The sequence below is a fragment of the Lampetra planeri genome, chromosome 82, assembly GCF_965212315.1.
Source record: "Lampetra planeri chromosome 82, kcLamPlan1.2.h2, whole genome shotgun sequence".
Classification (NCBI taxonomy): Eukaryota; Metazoa; Chordata; class Hyperoartia; order Petromyzontiformes; family Petromyzontidae; genus Lampetra; species Lampetra planeri.
The window spans coordinates 3,621,151-3,640,227 of NC_136186.1; the positions used below are offsets into that span (position 1 = coordinate 3,621,151).

Sequence of the window (19,077 nt, forward strand, 5' to 3'; positions counted from 1 at the left end):
AGACTCGTGGCTTCTGCTGGTGCAGCTCGTTGACGATGTGCCAGTCACTGGGGCAGGTTCCCCGGAGCCTGCCGATCGCAGCTGCTCGTGGGAGCTGGAACTCACTCTCAAAACTTGTAAATTCATCGCAATCCTTGACTTTGCAAGCGACTCAAAACATCAGGATAAATGTAGAATAAAACTCTCAGCGATACTCTGTCAGTCCATGCCGAACTCAGCACCGAGCATCACCTCGCTCCTCTTCTCTGCGAGACACAACACCCATTGTTGATCTCGAGGCCATGCCCCGGAGTCTACCCTGTCGCAGTACTCTGTCGCTTGTAGTCTTCTGTAACTTGCAGTAGTCTCGATGTATGGGTCATGCCTGTTTTTACGTGAAATTCTCTCCCCTCGAATCGCCGTGTGGTTAGTCATAGGACACAATATATGTGTAATATCTTCAATAATGGCGGGAGACGAGTTGACGGGGCAGCACTCTTTATTCACAGCGGTTGCACACGTAACAGTCCCAACCGAGATAACACCTATGTCACACGTGCCTGACTCGGCCACGCACTCCGTCTTCCCCGTGGGGTACGCGCACCTCACTCTGCCTTGACTCAGGCTCTCCGGCTACGCTCTCCCCGGGGAACTATCAGACCCCTCTTGCCAGACCACGGGTCTCGGCCACTGGGCTACACAGCCCGAGCCCTTACAAGGGCGTCGGACGTGAATCCCAAGGCCTCGCCTCTGAGCCTCACAGAACCCCGGCCCTTACAAGGGCAGCGGGGATAGGGGTCCCAGGGCCTATCTCTTCCTCCGTCTTCTGTCTTCACCGGTTATCAACTCCCCGAGTGCCCGCGCGCATCGCCTTACATAGCCCTCCGCTCCCGAGGGGGCGGAGCCTATGCGGACCGTGATGTGAGCACCCACTCGATGTAACCAATCACCACGGGCTGCCTCACGATCCCTCCTGCCAGCGCGTATCACCACTACATATGCATTGTCTTTCAAACTGATTGGTCCACACCAGAGACAGCTTTCTTTCGAGCCTAGTATCAAACGGTGATAATCCAGAGGACACCAAAAGGCGTGCTCTTCGAGTGTTTGTGATGAGACAATACAAAACTCCGAGTTGCTGAAGCGATTAAGCAAGCACTATATAAATGCTAATATTATTATAACATAGTGAATGCTTGGGAGCTTATTGGCTCTCGCTACTAGTTAGAGATCTACCCAACCCACGGGGCCGCAAATACTGACTGCTCTTACTCTGCATGTTGAACATAGGAATGGAGTGTTCAACTTCAAGTTATTTTCCTTAAAGGCCTGTGACAAATGTGAATCTATTGGAGCTTCATTGTCTCAATCTTACACATCTACAGGTTCTCCATTTGACTTTGTATTGTCTAAGAAGTCCACCCACACCTCCACTTCCACAAACTGCTGGGAGTTGCCTCGCTCTGCCTCACAGTCAGAATTCTCCTCCTGCTTCACGTTGCCTCCATTGATTTGAAGGTCCGATTTTGGAGTTGAATGTTCATCTTCATATTTGACCTTCACTTCTTCGCTCTTCACTGTCACTTCTTCGCTCTTCACCGTCGCCTCTTCAAATTTCATCTTGATACATTTCATAGTGTCCAAGCTGGAATTTACTTCTGGTTCTTTTTTCAGGAGGGATGGGCTCATTGCAGCACTTTGACTTTCACAAGTCGATTTCAGACGGCACTCTTTGGGGGTCTTCTGATGCCAGTGTGTTCTCTGGTGTGTATTAAGCTGTGTTGACTGTGCAAACGCCTTCCCGCACAGAGTGCACTTGAAGGGTTTCTCTGCGTGTATTCTCTGGTGTATTTTAAGATTAGACGAACTTGAAAATGCCTTCCCACACACAGTGCACTTAAAGGGGTTCTCTCCTGTGTGCGTTCTCTGGTGCATTTTAAGATTTGATGAATATGAAAATGCCATCTCACACACACCGCACTTGAAGGGGTTCTCTCCTTTGTGCGATCTCTGGTGGATTTTAAGATTAGATGAACTTGAAAATGCCATCTCACACACACCGCACTTGAAGGGTTTCTCTCCTGTGTGTATTCTCTGGTGTATTTTAAGATAATATGAACTTGAAAATGCCTTCCCACACACACTGCACTTAAAGGGTTTATCTCCTGTGTGTCTTCTCTGGTGTCTTTTAAGATGAGATGAACTTGAAAATGCCTTCCCACACAAAGTGCACTTGAAGGGTTTCTCTCCTGTGTGAGTTCTCTGGTGTTTTTTAATAGCAGATGAATCTGAAAATGCCTTCCCACACACAGTGCACTTGAAGGGTGTATCTCCTGTGTGTCTTCTCTGGTGTCTTTTAAGATGAAATGAACTTGAAAATGCCTTCCCACACAAAGTGCACTTGAAGGGTTTCTCTCCTGTGTGAGTTCTCTGGTGTTTTTTAATAGCAGATGAATCTGAAAATGCCTTCCCACACACAGTGCACTTGAAGGGTTTCTCTCCTGTGTGTCTTCTCTGGTGTATTTTAAGATGAAATGAACTTGAAAATGCCTTCCCACACAAAGTGCACTTGAAGGGTTTCTCTCCTGTGTGAGTTCTCTGGTGTTTTTTAATAGCAGATGAATCTGAAAATGCCTTCCCACACACAGTGCACTTGAAGGGTTTCTCTCCTGTGTGTGTTCTCTGGTGTATTTTAAGATAAGATGAACTTGAAAATGCCTTCCCACATACAGTGCACTTGAAGGCTTTCTCTCCCGTTGGAGATCTCTGGTCCTGTGTAAAATTACCAGTACAATCCATGCTGTTTGCATACTGGTCCCATTGTTGTCTTTTTCTACCGAACCGCGCTGAGTGCCTTTGCTCCATCAGACCAATTCTGCAGAGGAAGCATCAGAAGAAGCATCAGCTGCAGACAGAAAAAAATGTCCACACCATCTTAATCAGAATCGAGGCACAGAGGAATGAATATATACACAGTCACACATGACTTACACGTCTATCTTTATTCATATATTCAAGATTATCCCCAATTCATCACACGGGCTGTTAAGGCAAACAATGAGAGGGTAAATGGTTATAAATATGCCTGGAAGCCCTAGTATCTTCAAAATAAATATTAACCCAAAACACCAAGAACACAATTTCGGCTGCCTGGCTGAAAAAGTAGTATTTATAAAAGCAAATTTCAGCTAACATAGCAAAGGCTGTTTGGGAATAATACTATTTGTATTATGCATAAATGCATACATACATTTTCAATCGCAACTTTAGAGGTGTGAAGCCAGGCTCAGATTTGCTTGGATGAACAGATCTAACTTCAGCAGCATATGTGCTGTTAATTTCCTGTTTCCATTTTCCAAAAAATTCCAGAGGGAACTGAAATAAACGATTGTTTTGATTTGACCTCCATGTTCAATAGTTAATATAATTTACTGCAAATACAAACTTAACACTGTCACACACAGGCATGGTAACAAGTGGTGGTGTGTCCAGAACCATGCCTGGCCGCCTTCATCTGCTCAGTATTGACGCTTCCTCACTTCACCATGTAATTAATTTAAGATCAATCAACATAGCAGAGGCCCACAAGCAGTTCAGCTTTCACTTATCAATCATGTTTGCTGTCGGTGATAATCAAACTAATTGTTCAGTTCATAATGCAGTGAAATAACTGCACCACAGCTCCCCACGAAGATAAACTCTTAAATACACATACATTCCACATGCATCATTAACATATACAAACAAAAATCCACAATTCGTGACGAATTGCAAGTAACCTTATCCCAGTGCTAATGCCATGATAGGTGCAATTTAAGGCCATGTAAGTGTGGATTCCTTGTCAGCAGGTAATGGGAATGATCCAGGTGTCAAGGGATGACTGGCAGATGAACCAGCTGTGCTCCCCACTACCTTGCTGGGTTTTAGGAACCCAGAGTACCACGTATTCATGTTGGCGTCGCTATTCTGACCTCATCGTTGTTGCAGAGAAAATATCTATTAACTGCCCTGCAGCATACCTCACGGACCTCCTCCACAGAGGCCAATCTTGACACTGCCGGCACCAGTCATCGGCAGGTCCGATCACCTCTACATCCTCCAATCTCTTCTCTAGTCAATGCCATGCCTGCTCAGCCCCTAATATCTGGACAAACAAAAGATGATTGAGCATGGAGTGTCTGGAAATGCGGGATTCATGACCGAACCAATGCAGTCTCGCCTGCCAAAGAGACTCAAGATTATATTCTATATTGATATCTTCAGGATCTGTAAGCTTCTAATACAAAATAAGTCTGGTTGGATATAGGATGAATCATAGGCAGGACAGCCTTCATTGTATAAGCCAGCAGAGATGGTAATTTAAATAAGTTCATATTCTGCATCCACATAATAATATCTGTGGCCAAGAAGAATCACAGCTTTATTCGTTAGTTTCTAAAAATGCTTGTCCTGGTGAGGGTCACGGTGGAGGCATGCTGAGAAGGGCAGTCCAGGCCTCCCTTTCTCTGGCGACATAGTCGCGCCAGCGTGTCCTGGGCCAGTCCTGGGGTCTTCGACCCAGTGTGACGTGTCTGGTAGAGTTCCAGGGGGAGTCTATTGGGGGGCATCCTTACATATATTCTATATTGATATCACCGCTAGAGGCAGGCAATCAGGTGTGAAAATTTTCAAGAATTTTCCAAAAATGTCTTGCTGTTTTTCACACCTAAAGTAATGTGGAAGAAAAACAATTAAAAAAATTCTCACGACGTTTCGACTGCAACACGAGCAATCAGGTGTGAATTAACACAGCAAGAAAATTTTACAAAAATTTCCAAAAAATTCTTGCTGTTTTTCACACCTAGCCACGTAGAAGCAAAACAATGAAATAAAATAAAATTCTCACGACGTTTCGACTGCTACACAAGCAATCGTCAGGTGTGAAAAACACGGCAAGAAAATTATCCAAAATTTTCAAAAAACTTCTTGCTGTTTTTCACACCTAGTCACGTAGAAGAAAAACAATAAAATAAAAAAATATTCTCACGACGTTTCGACTGCAACACGAGCAATCATCGTCAGGTGTGAAATCCACAGCAATAAATTGTATTACTTTATTATTTCCCTTCTACGTGACTTTACCGAAAGAACCACTAATGTCTTAACACCTGTTTCAGTTGCCAGAAAAGGGGAAAACCCTCTTCTTATATGTTGCTACTGGCAAAGGAGGTCCCATGAAGTAGTGAGCCAGATGAAGACGAATTAAACTTAAGCAGAGGATTAAAACAAATGCAATTAGGCGAGGGCAGGAGGCAAGGCCCCGCGTGGCTAGGCCCCGCGTTGTAATGTTCCAACCTGGACATCGATTCCATACTCGCTGCTACTCAATTGATATCCATACGAGAGAGAGACGGAGAGAGGCTCTACCTGGGTAAACAACAACCACCACGAGAACAACAACCACCACGATGTTAACTTCTCACCTCGCATCTGTGAGAGCGCGCGCGGTGCAGCAGCTCGTGACGTTACGCGGCAGCAGGTGACATGACGTCACTTATGGGGTTCAACACAAACCCCTCACCCAACGAGCGGCGGTGTAACTGAATCAATTATGTTAATGAGACGGGCTCATGTGTAGTGATGAAGCCTGGATGCTGAACCCGTCCCAATAAACTAGCGACGGTATTTATGAATATATTATGTTAATAAACCGCTAGTTGATAGTTCAGTTTAATTAATGAGGTACTAGCGGAAAGCACCCGGCGTTGCCCGGGGGAAACATTTATTGAAAAACTTCTAAAAAAAATGTAAAAACATAACACATACAAATGCATTTTTGTTAATGATTATCTCATTAATAAAAATTGAAATCAAATTAAAATAAATTTAAACAAAACCAAACGAGCGGTGGAAAATAAACTTACGCTCGCGCATCAAGATTCGATTCTTTAGATCGCGCAAAGAAATCGAAGGTTGTAGATTTATTTAGAATCGGCCAATTCCCGTTTAATCGATACCACAAACGCTCAGCAGATATCGATTCTCGCCACACACTTCATGGTCATTCCCCCCCCCCACCCAAAATACAAAAGTTATTTTTTCTAAATTTTTGCATGGTGTACATTTTGCAAAGTACGCACATGGCAAATTTCAAGTTTGTTGCATGTCGGGAAGTACGCTAAACATTTCGAACAGACAACACATTCACAAATGTTCCTTTTATATATAGAAGACTAGCTTGACTACCCGGCTTCGCCCGGGACTTGGATTCACCACGCCCGGCCACCTTTGTCTCCCCAGTGGCGATGTTCACACAGACCACATCAGTTACTCGTTTGAGGCTGAGTCGACCTAGGGGAAGCCCAGGACCAGTAAAAATAATTGTGGTGGCCGTGAGGGGAAATCAAACTCGGGTCGCCGGGTTCATAGCGCAGCGCGCTCACCACACATCATCTCTAAAACACAGAAGTGAGATGGCTTTCTAAAGGTAGATCACTGGCCAGAGTTTTTGAGTTGCGAGAGCCACTCCAGAGATATCTTTGAGAAAAAGTCACCACTGGCAGCACATTTCAGTGACACCGAATGGGTCGCAAAACTTGCTCGCTTATGTGACATATTCAGCCTGCTCAACGTACTCAATCTGTCATTTCAGGGGAGATCGACAACTCGGTTCAATTCGGCAGATAAAGTGGCTGCATTCAAAGCAGAGGTCGCAACCGGGTACCCGATACCCGTACCCTACCCGATACCCGGCTACCCGTACCCGGCCGGGGACGGGTACCCGTTTGCGACCCTGGTGCGGCCGGGTACGGGTAGGCCGTGAGTCACTGGTGAGTAACTGTTTGTCACTCATTTCCCAACGTCTTGTCTCTTCTCACAATTCAAGTTCCTAGAACAGGAGTGGGCAAAATTTTTCACTCGCGGGCCACAATGGGTTCTAAAATTTGACAGAGGGGCCGGGCCAGGAACAGATGGAGTGTTTGTGTGAACTAATATAAATGACATGTAAAAATCATTACATGATAGGATTTGGCCTTTAACAGGTAGCAAAGCATTTATTTGCAAGGACATTTAACAAATTGCACGAACATGAACAATAAAAAACATGTCGTAACGTGACTGATGAAACATCATGAAAACATCTGAGGCCTGCGCCCAAACCAATGACCTCACTTGAACTTCTTTATTATCGACATTAACAGGTTAGAGCAGCCACGCAGGCTGTGTGATGGAGATTTGGTTTCAACCTCGCTGCAGTAACAGATCATCAGTTTAAGTGGGAACAGTGTTGTTGATCTCCCATTTTTGCCAGTGCATTCAAGTCTGGAGTTATTTTGGTTGTGGCAATTCTCAGGATAGATCTGAGGTGCTGATCCGTTAACTTTGATCTGTGACGGGCTTTGTTGGCGTTCATGACGCTGAATGTCTGCTCACACACATAAGTCGAGCCAAACAAAGTCAGTATCTTCTGTGCAGTCCTCTGGAGGTTTGGAAACGTGGCTCTGTTAAGTGAAGCATAAAAGTCATTCAGTTTAACAGAGTTGAACTTCTCCTTTCGGATGGAGTCAGACTGAAGATCTATCAGTTCCAACTGCAGCTCCGGTGGTGCTGTTTCAGGGTCTTGTGATAGGGGACAGGACACCAGCTAAAGTGACTGTTCAATCTTCTTGGTTCTTTCGGTAAAGTCACGTAGAATGGAAATAATAAAATAATGAAAATAAAACATATTATTTTATTATGAACCAAGAAGATGAATCCCTGCAGTCACGAAAGCTTTAAATCGAAATTTGACTGTTCAATGTTTTCGAAATCAGAGAACCTACGGCAGAATTCTCCGTGCAAGTCCTCAAGCGATTTGCTAGATTTTTTTGCCTTTTCCTGTGTGAGGTGTAATTGTGTAGATGTATGGGCACGGATGGGTAACAAACACAAGGGGCATGGTTAGGGCCGTACACGGAGGAGGTGCTCACACCGACGTCCGCACCTGCATCCCCCACGGGCCCCTCCCGGGGGCCGAGTGCTATAAAAGGTGGTGAGCCGGAGGGCTCGGGGTCGAGTGTTAGCTTTAACCAGCGAAGAGTGAAGACCAGCCAGAATAGGCCCCGGAGCTCCCCTGACTCGCTGTCCTTGTCAGGGCCGACCAGGGCAAGCCGGTGGCGTGGCCCCGAGAGCCCAGACTGACGTTCTTATAAGAGCCGGTCTGAAGACTCAGGGTGCCGGGATCCCAGCTTGACCAGGGCTGGGATAGGTAGCCTCCCCTAGCTCCGTAGTGGAGGACTCGGGCGTAGGTTAGCGGGGTTAGACGTGGTGTCTCCCTGTTAGAAGAGTGAAGGGGATGATACCACTTCAAGTGCTGTGTATTCCCGTTACTGTACACAAGTTGGTATTAATAAATAAGTGTGCCTCCAACCACGTCGTCCAAGCCTCCTGCAACTTACTACATCTGGGGTCAGAAGTGATCGTTCAACAATGGACACACGAGGGACGACGCGTACCAGGGAGTCGGAGATGGAGGACACCTCGGCCGACTTGGCAGGAAGGGTGGGATGCATCGGCCGAGGGACTTCGGCTGGCTCACTCCCGCCTGGCGGAGTTGCTCTACGCTGCGGCCGCCACGTTGGAGGAGATCACGCGGTTGGGGGCTGGAGGGGCTGCGCGGGACGACGACGGCAGCCGACGCGCGGCGCCGTTTCCCGCCACCCCGACGCGGCTCGCAGTTAAATTTCCCGCCATCGCTACAGTGGGAGCAGAGGGCGGTGCCGGCCCGCGTCAGGTGACTGCCGAGGGCCAAGCAGAAGCCGTGACATCATCAACACCGGCCAGCGCGTCAACAACGGAGCGACCGGCGATGCCATACTCGCAGCCCGCCCGCACTGTAACGAGTGCCGGGAACGACGGAGCGCGATCCACGACCACGGACGTCGCGTTACAGCAGCGACTGCCGCCTCTCAAAGAGTTGGCGTTGCAGCTACTGCCCGCTGTCTACGGCCCGCCTTTGGACTGCAGGCAGCTGTTCCACGATCGCCATCGGGGCGCCAACGAATCACCTCTGGCTTTCCGGACGGCTCTCCTGGCCCTGGTGAAGGCAGCTTTTCCGCGGATGGATGAGGGAGTGGACGCTATGGTGGCGGAAAAGTTGTTGCTACTCGCGGATGAGCTGGACGTAGCCGTCTTGGCTCAAGACGACACAGAGATGTCTTCCTTGCTGGTCGCGCGCCACATCCACGGGGGCTTGCGGTCCCTGCGTCGCAAGGCCGCCAAGGGGGTGGCCGGCCATGTCATGGCGGCTCCCGCCCTCCCATCGAAGGAGGTCTGCGGGGTGGAGCGGCGGGGGGAATGGAGATCTGCGGGACCACAGGCTCGGAACGGACCGAGCCACCAGGAGCAGCCCAGGCCATCTGGGGCGCTCACACGCTGCTACAACTGTGGCCTTCAAGGCCACGTGGCTTCAGGATGCCGGGCTCCTCGTCAGCGCGGGGCGACACCTCGTCAGGACGCCGCGCCGCCTCCACCCAAGCTCCAGCAGAGAAATACGGCGAGTCGTGGCACCTCACACGTTTGGCCCGCGCACACATCTGTCACACACTCACTCGCTGAAACAAACAGGGCTCGAAAATCGCCGGGCGTTGCGTCAGATTGTTCTGAAATGCGGCGAGCGCTCCAACCGGGCCAGTGGTCGGAACTCGCCCATCGTGTCGTTGCAGCGTCGGCGGGGTCGTCGGTCGTGGTCGGTCACATTGATGGGGTTCAGGTGCGGATTTTAATTGACACGGGAGCATCGGCGACCATTATATCTGATTTGATTTATAACATCCTTCCCGTTCAAAGTCGTCCTTTGCTCCCCGTTGACGTGCCATGCTATGCTGCTAACGGGGGCTCGCAGGGCATCATTGGGCAGATCCGCGCCAAAATTTGCATTGGGGACATTAAATTATCCGGGCCTGTATTGGTTTCCTCCTCGCTGGCGGTTCCGTGCCTGTTGGGGATGGATTTCTTGGCCAAAATGCCTATCCGTATATTGATCGACCAGGGGTGCATCGAGCTCCCGTCGGGCCGACGTGTAACATTTTTGTCTTCCCCCGCCACGGAGCGTCGGGCATTTGCGACCGTGCAGGCGCTCGTGGCGAGAACTGTGCATGTACTCCCGGGAGCTCAGATGCTCGTCCCTCTTAGGTTGCGTCGGCTGTTTGCTGAGGGGGTTGCGGATCGGGGGGTCTTGTTGGGACCATCTCGAGCCGGGGTCAATGGACCCGATTTGCAAGCGGCTCAGACCATGGTGAAAGGGGATGGGGACCCCTTCATTGCAGTCCTTAATGTGGGATCGCGAACGGCCGTGGTTCCTCAAGGGACCGTGCTTGCACACGCAACGCCGGCACCCTATGAGGAACCGCTCGTGGGTCAGGTAAGCACCGATCCTCCGTCGCGACCGCATTCGGACTGTGATGACGGATGGCTGGATGCGCTTTGCGCGGGATCAGTGGACCTGTCCGACTCACAGCGTGGGAAGCTGCGAGTTCTCCTGAAAGAGTTTTCCGACGTTTTTAGTCAACACAAATTTGATATTGGTTGTACTAAATTGCTGCGACACCATATTGACACGGGTGACAGCGCGCCAATCCGCCAAAATCCTTTTCGGTTGAGTCCCGCCGAAAAGGATCATGTCAAATCGGCCGTTGATGACATGCTAGCCGCCGATATCATATCCCCTTCCAACAGCCCCTGGGGCGCACCGATCGTTTTGGTGAAAAAACACGACGGCTCACTGCGGTTTTGTGTCGACTTTCGGCGGTTAAACAAAATTTCAGTAGCCGACGCGTACCCGCTTCCTCGAATTGATGAGTCGCTTGATGCCTTGGCGGGGGTGCGATTCTTTTCCACCCTAGATTTACTTTCTGGATTCTGGCAGCTTCCTCTGGATGACGAATCTAAACCTAAGACTGCTTTCCGTACACCGCACGGCCTTTTCCAATTTAACCGCTTGCCGATGGGCTTACATTCTGCGCCGGCAACTTTTCAGCGGTTAATGGAACTGGTCTTGGCGGGCTTGCAATGGGATTCGTGTTTAATTTACTTGGACGATGTCATCGTCTTTAGCAAAACATTCGATGAACACCTCCAGAGGTTGCGTGCCATTTTTCTCAAAATGCGGGCTGCCAATTTGAAATTTAAACCGCAGAAGTGCCATTTGCTCCGCGAAACGGTGCGGTATTTGGGTCATATCGTTGGACGCTCGGGGATATCCACTGATCCCGCCAAAACGAAATGCGTCAGCTCCTGGCCGACTCCCACCTCGGTGGGAGAGGTCAGGAGTTTCATTGGGTTCGCGTCGTACTACCGACGGTTTGTGGCTGACTTCGCTACGATCGCAAAACCCTTGCATGCCTTGACGTCCAAGGGAGTCAGGTTTCGTTGGGGGCCGGAGGAGGAGGCTGCTTTTCGCTCCCTCCGGGATGCCCTGGTGGGGGCTCCGCCGTTGAATTATCCCGATTTCTCACAACCCTTCTTGCTCGATACAGGCGCAAGTAACACGGGCATTGGGGGCGTGCTGCCCCAGCTCATTGGTGGCATAGAGCATGTGGTGGCTTACAGTAATCGGGTGTTGTCTCCGGCGGAACAACGGTACTGCGTTACCCGTCGTGAACTATTGGCGATCGTTTATTTCATTCAGCAGTACCGCCCGTATCTGTACGGTCGACGTTTCACCGTCCGTACAAATCATGCGGCGCTGCAGTACGCCCTGCGGATTCAACAACCATCGGGACGGTTGTCTCGATGGTTGGAGATTCTCCAAGACTACGACTTTGTCACCACATATCGTAAGGGCGTCCGCCACACGAACGCTGACGCTCTGTCGCGGTTGCCGCCCACTTCAGAGTGCGCTTGCCTCTTGGGTTCGGGGCGTTGTAGGCCCCCGAACGTGACCACGGATTCGGTCCTTGTGGCCGCCGCCGATGCGCCTTCTACTTCGGGTCCTATCGAACAAGAAGGGAGGGATTCCTTGCTGGGGTTGTCCGTTGCGGAGTGGGGACGCCTCAAAATGGAGGACACCTCCCTCCTCGCTCTGCGCCGTTGCATCGGGGGGGTTGGTCAGGGGGCGGCGAACGTTGACTCGTGGGGGTTGTTCCAGGGGCTTTTAATGCACTGGGACGGGAAATCCCGCCGCCAACGGCTGGTGGTGCCTGCAGAATTGAGGGATAAAGTGGTGTGGGCTGCGCATGAGCGGCTCCTGCACTTGGGGACTCACAAGACCCTTGCCATGCTCCAGCTCGATTTCTTCTGGCCGGGCATGGCAAAAGATGTAGGGGATCTCCTCGGGTTGTGCACTCAATGCACGCAGTGGAAGCCACCAGCGAGGGGGTCCAACCCTCCACTGCAGTCGATAAAGGTTTCCCGAATTAACGAGCTCGTTGCTCTGGATATTCTCGGGCCATTTCCCGCTACACCCAGGGGAAATAGGTACTTATTGACAGAGGTCGAATACTTCACGAGATGGCCCATGGCCTGGCCCCTGGCCAACCAGTCGGCAGCAGCCGTCGCGGAGGCCTTTGTCCAGGGCTACGTCCTCGACAAGGGTGCTCCGGAACGGCTGCTGACTGACCAGGGTAAAACATTTTCGGGGAAACTCCTCCGCGAGGTGTGCGACCTCTTGGGTACGGAGAAAATTCGGACCTCCCCATATCACCCACAAACTGACGGGATGGTGGAACGGCTGCATCGGACTATCACGTCCATGCTGTCCCAGCAGGTATCGGAATCCCATACAGATTGGGACCTTCACATTGCGGGTGTGTTGCAAGCCTACAGGATGGCTCCCCATGCGGCCACTGGATTTTCACCTTTCTTCTTAATGTATGGCCGCGAGGCTAACCCGCCTGTGACCACTCAGCTGAAGCTCTCGGCGCCTCAGGCAAAGTCTAAATTGTCCGACCATGTTAAATTTAACATCGGGAAATTAACAGAGGCGCAGGAAGCGGCCGTACAAAATTCTGAACTCCGCCAAAAGGCGAATGAGAGGCTTAGGCTGGGGCGGACACATGTGTTCCAATGGAAACCGGGGGATAGGGCATGGTTGCACTGTCCCCAGGTGCCACTGGCGACCTCGTCGAAGCTGGTGCGGCCGTGGCGGGGGCCCGTGGAGGTCATACAGGTCTTGCGACCGCAATGTGTACGCGTCAAGTGGGGGAATCGTCGGTGGTACGTGCACCCCTCCAGGTTGAAACCGTTCATTGCGCCGCCCCGTGGTTCGCACACACACACGCATGGCCAAACGTGTGAGGGGTCCGCCGACTCCCCAGCTTCGCTGCTTTCGCCTAACCTGACACCGACTGTTCCATCTCCAGGTGCACCAGGAGTGACGGTTCCACGACCGCCAACCCCTCCCGGGGGGGTCGGGGGTCACTCAGCAGCGAAGCCAGACACTCTCATACCCGGACTGTCGACACCCGCCACTGGGCGTGCCGGGGCGGCCCCTTGTGACGGGCCCGCAGCGAGAACGCGCGCCAAAACGCGCAGACTTTTGTGAGGTCGGCCGTTGGGGGGCCCTTGCGGAAGGTGAGGGACGGCCGGAGTGCGTGTATATATGTTGGTTTTGCGGAATGGGGTGTTTATTCAGGGGGGGTGCGTCGGGTTATTTTTTTTCTGTTTCCTGTTGTTATTGTTGTTGTTCTTGTTAAAATTACGCGAGGCACAAACGGTTTTGGGGGGGGATGCACCTTTATTGTGATTTTGTTGCAGCCGGGGACGGCTGCGGGCTGTACAGGGGGGGGGGTGATGTAGAGGTGTAATTGTGTAGATGTATGGGCACGGATGGGTAACAAACACAAGGGGCGTGGTTAGAGCCGTACACGGAGGAGGTGCTCACACCGACGTCCGCACCTGCATCCCCCACGGGCCCCTCCCGGGGGCCGAGTGCTATAAAAGGTGGTGAGCCGGAGGGCTCGGGGTCGAGTGTTAGCTTTAACCAGCGAAGAGTGAAGACCAGCTAGAATAGGCCCCGGAGCTCCCCTGGCTCGCTGTCCTTGTCAGGGCCGACCAGGGCAAGCCGGTGGCGTGGCCCCGAGAGCCCAGACTGACGTTCTTATAAGAGCCGGTCTGAAGACTCAGGGTGCCGGGATCCCAGCTTGACCAGGGCTGGGATAGGTAGCCTCCCCTAGCTCCGTAGTGGAGGACTCGGGCGTAGGTTAGCGGGGTTAGACGTGGTGTCTCCCTGTTAGAAGAGTGAAGGGGACGATACCCTTTCAAGTGCTGTGTATTCCCGTTACTGTACACAAGTTGGTATTAATAAATGTGCCTCCAACCACGTCGTCCAAGCCTCCTGCAACTTACTACACTTGCATGGCAAGTGTGGGGAAATGAGCGAAAGATTTGTTCGCAATTTGTCCGGAGAACAAAGTGAGCTTGGATTTGAAGGCTTTCACATGTTTGTACATGTCGTGAACAAACTGATCTTTCCCCTGCAGTTTCACAGCTCATTCATTTGTGAAAATGTCCACGGCAAACGCAAAGTCACTAAGCCAGTTCTTGTCGCTTAGCTCAGGGAATTCGTCAGATTTCCCCATAAACTCCAAAAATGCGATGATGTCCTCTTTCAGCTCCCACACTCGTTGTAACACTTTCCCCAAACTTAACCAGCGGACACGAGAGTAAGTCCTGATGATCCGCATCAGTTTCCTCCAGGAACGTAATAAACTGATGGTGCTGAAGTCCCCTTGCTCGTATAAAGTTTACAAGTTTTACGACTGGATTCACGACATGATTTAGCTGCAATACACACTTACACAGGGATTCCTGATGGATGATGCAGTGAAGGAAAATAAGATCCTGGACCGGGTTTTCCTCTTTCACTTTATCCTGGATTCTTTTCAGCAGCCCAACATTTGTTCCAGTTAAATTTGGCGATCCATCCGTTGTGACATTGACAAGTTTACTCCGAGGTAGCGTCATTTTTTCGATGACAGCAGATACCTGGTTATACAAGTCCTCTCCCCGCGTTGTTCCTTTCAGGGACTCCATGGTCAAAAACTCCTCTGTTATTGCAAAACTGTCAATGCCTTGGATAAAAATGAGGAGCTGAGCAGTGTATTTTACGTCCGTACTTTCATCCAGTGCTAGTGAATATAATTCAAAGGAATCAGACTTTTTGTTTAATTGACTGGTTATATTTTTACCAATCAGTCCCACACGGCGAGTCACAGTCCTGCGTGATAAACGAACTTTTTCAAATTAGCTTTTGATCTCCGGAAACAAGATGTCTGCTGTCTGTACCATGTATTATTTTACAAACTTGCCTTCGGAGAAAGTGGTAATGAGTGGTAATGTTGGTGAGAAGAAGTTTTTAAAGAAAATTTTAATTGAAGTGAAGAAGGAAATTATTGAAAAGTTTGTATAATTAATAATTTTTCAAACTTTAATAACGTTTTCTGTGCTTAAAACTCTTTAAAAAACTGTGGGGTCTAGAACGGACTCGTGAAATTCGGAGAGAAGTCGGAGTTTTGTTAAATCACATAAAGTGCGCCATCTAATGGGGGAATGGGGGCATTACAGGAGGAAGGTAACATTTAATTTAATAATATTTGGATAAGTTCGGCGGGCTGGATTAAAAAGCCCAACAGGCCGGACTTTGCCCATGTCTGTCCTAGAATCAACCCACCCGCGCCTGCAACATGGCTTCATCCCAGAGGTCACAATCAGGTACCCGTACCCTACCCGATACCCGTACCCTTCACGTACCCGGCCAGGTACGGCCGGGAATGGGTACCCGTTTGCGACCCTGGTGCGGCCGGGAACGGGTAAAGAATCAAAACCCGTTTGCGACCTCTGATTCAAAACCAAACTGGAATCATGGGGGCGACGAGTGAACATTGGAACTTTTGACATGTTTCAAACACTAGCAGAGATTTTGAAATCGACTGAGCCAGGGCCTTTCTCCCAGCTGATGGATTAAAACCTATCTCAGCTTTTAAAAGAGTTTGAGCATTACTTCCCAACCACAAAAGAACCCCGAACTGGGAAAGAATGGATCTGCGACCCATTTGTGAATAAGCCAGGTGAATCGACTTTGTCTGTGCTAGAATAGGATCAACTGCTTGAGATCTCAAATTAAGGTGGCCTTAAAAGTATGTTTGAGACAACTTCAAATCTCGATACGTTCTGGATTAAAGTCAAGGCAGAATATTCTGAGATTGTCACAAAAGCACTGAAAAGCCTGCTTCCATTTCCAACATCCTATCTTTGTGAAGCAGGGTTTTCTGCAGTGACAGCAACAAAAACGAGATTATGGAGTAGACTGGACATAGGCAACACACTTCGGGTGTCACGGTCTCCCATCATCCCCAGATGGGACCATCTAGTTACAGGAAAACAAGCTCAGGGCTCCCACTGATTCTGCATTATGATGAGTTGTATAATTATTTCATATTACAATGTAATAATATAAAGTGCACAATAAATACAACGCGCTTGAATCATCATGAAACCATCCTCCCACCCCCCCCCCCCCCCACTGGTCGTAAAAAAATTGTCTTCTTACTAATTGTGATAATACAAAGATTCTCGCTTTAACTTTACTGATTATGTTTTAGCGTAATTCTATCAGGTCTCAGAATTCAGATCTCGCCGAAGGATACAGTTCTTATAATTAAGATCATTTTGCATGAACTTAGGAAGGAACCACTCAGACACTTCTGTGTTAAGCAACTTTAATTTCTAAACAAAAACATAACACTCTAATATGCGAACTCTTATGCTTGGAATTGTCACAGTACTCCTGGAGATGTGCTCCTCATTGATCCGTACATTTAACCCTCAATGATTACGTTGTTAAATGGGTAACAGAGCAATCGGTTAATTCCTCAGAGTAACGCGAGCATATACGGCGATAGGAAAAAGTCCGTAAAAATAAATGTGACGATATTCATATGAACAGCAATAAACATGTCCCGAAGGCAAAAGTAGACCTCAATGAATTCATTGGCAGATTATGTAATTAACTAAATGTCTTGGAACAATGGTGTGCGGCAATGTACCTGCTTCAGCAAATGCTTATCAATTGGCTAAGGCTTCAATAAATTTGCGGGCAAGATTCTGTGATCAAAAGAAAGATTTCAACACAATCGTCTCCCTGTGTGTGGATTCGTAACGTAGGTTTCTAAACGTTTAGTTTCGTCAATGAATTCATCGGTACAGTGAAAATTAACAAAAAGAACGACTAAAATACTTCTCAACGACCGTATCCACATGACTCAATGGGCAGCAATGTTCTTCATTATCAGCTAATAGTTGACGCACTCTTATAATTTTTATTCTCATTATTAGTCCCGGTATGTGTGTTTGGTGGTTTTGTCTCCTTGATCAATTATTTGCGTTAAGCAGACGCCGGGCGATGCGTTGTGAATATGTGAGTGTGGAGGAGGGTCATACACACAGCTTCCTCGCTCTCTCTCGGCGGCAGCTGGAGCTGCTGCCCACTGCTGGATGAGGAGTCGGCACGACGCTCGCCGTCGGCGGTGCGCGATGATTCCGTCGTCAGATAGCACCCGCAGCTCGTCTGCTGGTCGCCGTTCCTCACTCTTGTCTTGGTTCACAGCTGGTGCTGGTCGGTGCGTGTAGGTCGAACCCACGGCGCTCTCCTCTTCCTCACGGGAGGCTGGTCAGGCTCTTTCCCCTGCTGGATGAGCTGAGTAGGCACGATGCTTGTCTTTCAAGGTGCTCGACAGCACTCGCCGCTCGTCCGCTGGCAGCTGACACCCTTGCTCGGTGGCGCTGCTGCGCTCTCTCTCCTGCTCCGTGCTCTCTGGCGATGCCTGGTTGCGCGTGCAGCTGGTTCTCTGTGATGCTGTCTTGGTCGATGCTTGGGCTGCCACCCTTTCTCCCGGTTGATTGCGCGTCGTTGCTCGTCACTCTATCTCTCGGGCTGCAGCTGCTCGTGGGAGCTGGCACTCAGTGTAGAATAACTTTGAGCGATACATCTTCCATCAGCGCCGAGCTCGTACTCGGTGACCAATTGCTACTAGGCAAGCCTCTTCATCCTTGGTTGATTGCGGAGTCCCACCCCAGAGCTTGCTGCTTGCAGTAAGTCAACTCTTTGCGTTGATTTCGTAGACTCGTGGCTTCTGCTGGTGCAGCTCGTTGACGATGTGCCAGTCACGGGGGCAGGTTCCCCGGAGCCTGCCGATTGCAGCTGCTCGTGAAAGCTGGAACTCACTCTCAAAACTTGTAAATTGTATTCGCACACCTCTTCAACAACTGCGAAAGCTTAGTACAATACAACTTATCGCAATCCTTGACTTTGCAAGCAACTGAAAACATCAGGCTAAATGTAGAATAAAACTCTCAGCGATACTCTGTCGGTCCATGCCGAACTCAGCACCGAGCATCACCTCGCCCCTCTTCTCTGCGAGACACAACACCCATTGTTGATCTCGAGGCCATGCCCCGGAGTCTACCCGTCGCAGTACTCTCTGTTGCTTGTAGTCTTCTGTAACTTGCAGTAGTCTCTCCCCTCGGATCGCCGTGTGGTTAGTCATAGGACAAAACATATGCATTATCGTTGAAACTGATTGTTCCACACCAGAGACAGCGTTCTTTCGAGCCTAGTATCAAACGGTGTTAATCCAGAGGACTCCAAAAGGCGTGCTCTTCGAGTGTTTGTGATGAGATATGATACAAAACTCCGAGTTGCTGAGGCGATTAAGCGAGCCCCATATAAATGCTAATATTATTATAACATAGTGAATGCTTGGGAGTGTATTGGCTCTCGCTCCTAGTTAGAGATCTACCCAACCCACAGGTCCGCAAATACTGACCGCTCTTATTCTGCAGGTTGAACCTAGGAATGGAGTGTTCAACTTCACGTTATTTTCATTAAAGGCCTGTGACAAATGTGAATCTATTGCAGCTTCATTGTCTCAAGCTTACACATCTACAGGTTCTCCATTTGACCTTGTATTGTCTAAGAAGTCCACCCACACCTCCACTTCCACAAACTGCTGGGAGTTGCCTCGCTCTGCCTCACAGTCAGAATTCTCCTCCTGCTTCACGGTGCCTCCATTGATGTGAAGGTCCGATTTTGGAGTTGAATGTTCATCTTCACATTTTACCTTCACTTCTTCGCTCTTCACT

General features: G+C 49.6%; 1 protein-coding gene across 4 annotated transcripts in view; it reads right to left on the reverse strand.

Moving 5' to 3' along the window:
• The window catches only part of LOC144738425 (uncharacterized), a 38,733-nt gene that overhangs the window by 13,259 nt on the left and 6,397 nt on the right, over positions 1-19,077 (reverse strand). Inside the window, exon 3 of one of the 4 annotated variants that reach the window (XM_078621459.1) lies at positions 2,038-2,686. In XM_078621459.1, coding sequence (XP_078477585.1) covers positions 2,038-2,686 — 649 coding nt within the window. Of the gene's footprint in view, positions 1-1,765; positions 16,427-19,077 lie in introns of those variants that run through there. The other 3 variants (XM_078621458.1, XM_078621456.1, XM_078621457.1) reach the window with 3 other exon arrangements.